Source organism: Amphimedon queenslandica, unplaced genomic scaffold (assembly GCF_000090795.2).
Source record: "Amphimedon queenslandica unplaced genomic scaffold, v1.1 AMPQUscaffold_11083, whole genome shotgun sequence".
Lineage (NCBI taxonomy): Eukaryota > Metazoa > Porifera > Demospongiae > Haplosclerida > Niphatidae > Amphimedon > Amphimedon queenslandica.
In genome coordinates this window covers 1-1,613 of record NW_003548672.1, presented here as the reverse complement: position 1 = coordinate 1,613, position 1,613 = coordinate 1, and the positions used below count along the sequence as shown (strand labels likewise).

The window sequence follows — 1,613 nt, the reverse complement described above, 5'->3', positions numbered from 1 at the left end:
AGAAAATAATGATAATAATAATAATAATAATAATAATAATAATAATAATAATAATCATACATGTAATTTAATAAGATTTAAAATTTAAAACTTAAAGTAAATGTACATGTGTTCAAATTAAAATTCTATTATAAATATAAAAAGTACAAAATTTTTTACTTTTTGATGCTCTATCTTTTCCTGTTCTGCTCCTCTTCTCATCCTATCACAAATAAACATTGAAAATAATAAAATATGTACAACATTCAATTTCTCTCTCCCTCCCTTACCTTCTCTTATCACTATCTCCTCCAATATTATCATTATTATTATTATTGTCATAGTTTCCATTAATTCTTCCTCCTACTAGTATAACTCCAGCTGGACTCTTCTTGATGCTAATGGCAGACACTAACAAACTAGCTTCACTATAAGAGGAGGGGACAGTTATTACAATATTAATTAAAAGTGTGCATTAATTAAAATATTGTCGTAACCTGGAAATTGGGATTTCATTTTCATTCAGTTTCTTACTCCACATCAGTTTGAGGTTGTGATTATAGCAACTGAGCGTCCAATCAGAATACAGGACTGCTATTACCTTAATTTAAAAAATAAATACACAAGAACATGTACATGTAGATACATGTATTTCCCCCTCTCTCTCTCCCCCCCTCTCTCCCTCTCTCTCTCTCCTAACCTGCTTGCGTACTTGTACCACTGACTGGTACGGTTGTAGGAAACCGGTTGTCATAGCAACAACACGTGACATCTTCAACAATGACACCTACAAACAAACACAATATATTAATCCACTCTCTCTCTCCCTCCCTCTCTCTCTCTTACATTCTTATTACTGTGTTTGATCCCATGGTGTCCAAGATAAGAAGGTGTATAATGGCGTGAGTATACATTGAGTACCTTATCAGCACTGACTAGTATAACATCTAGTAATGGAGGGAGAGAGAGAAAAGAGGAACAAATATCTAAGTAAAAAGGGAGTACAAGGCATATATGCAGGTACAGGTAAGAGTTCATTTGTGGCAAAAACCATTTTAATGAGAACAAGGCCGATTCTGTAAACATTGACTGTATTACTAGTTACACGAAAATGTATATGTAGATCTACGTATGTACTCTTAGTATTACAGTATAGCAGTACCTGTTTGTCCATCACTTTCCAAATCAGTTACAATAGGTAAAGGACTGAATAAAGAATAATAATAAGTCATGACACCATTAAGAAATTTTCCTTACAGTTTTTCATTTCTAAGAGGGAATTTCTGATTGGCATAATTCTCTCTGGCCGCCCTTTCCTCAGTAGTAACGTTCAGTACTAGTTTAAACTCTAGGCTATCCTGTGATCTTAATAGGAACGCTAATACTGAACAAGATATGAAGAGAAACAGTATCTCTTGAAATGTGATCCATTTAAATACACCAGGACCATCCATAATTGCAGACAATGCCACGCCCACAATGTAACAAATACAAAATTTTATTAAAAACAACAAAAGTAGTAAATAATTAACAGCATTACATTGTATAAGTATCCACTCCTTATATATCTAGATCTATTCTAGTCGTCTATAATTGAATTTAAAGTTAATTTAGAAGGAGAACTTATTATACTA

The 1,613-nt window shown here is 32.7% G+C and overlaps 1 protein-coding gene across 1 annotated transcript in view; it reads right to left on the bottom strand.

Annotated features, from left to right (window-relative positions):
- The window catches only part of LOC109589635 (uncharacterized), a 6,688-nt gene extending 5,216 nt beyond the window's left edge, over nucleotides 1–1,472 (bottom strand). Inside the window, exons 1-7 of the mRNA XM_020005693.1 lie at nucleotides 1,237–1,472; nucleotides 1,142–1,185; nucleotides 826–926; nucleotides 680–766; nucleotides 477–580; nucleotides 270–407; nucleotides 160–202 (exon numbers count right to left, since the gene is read on the bottom strand). Coding sequence (XP_019861252.1) covers nucleotides 160–202; nucleotides 270–407; nucleotides 477–580; nucleotides 680–766; nucleotides 826–926; nucleotides 1,142–1,185; nucleotides 1,237–1,433 — 714 coding nt within the window. The 5' untranslated portion in view covers nucleotides 1,434–1,472. The remainder of the gene's footprint in view (nucleotides 1–159; nucleotides 203–269; nucleotides 408–476; nucleotides 581–679; nucleotides 767–825; nucleotides 927–1,141; nucleotides 1,186–1,236) is intronic.
- Between the last annotated feature and the right edge of the window lie 141 nt (nucleotides 1,473–1,613).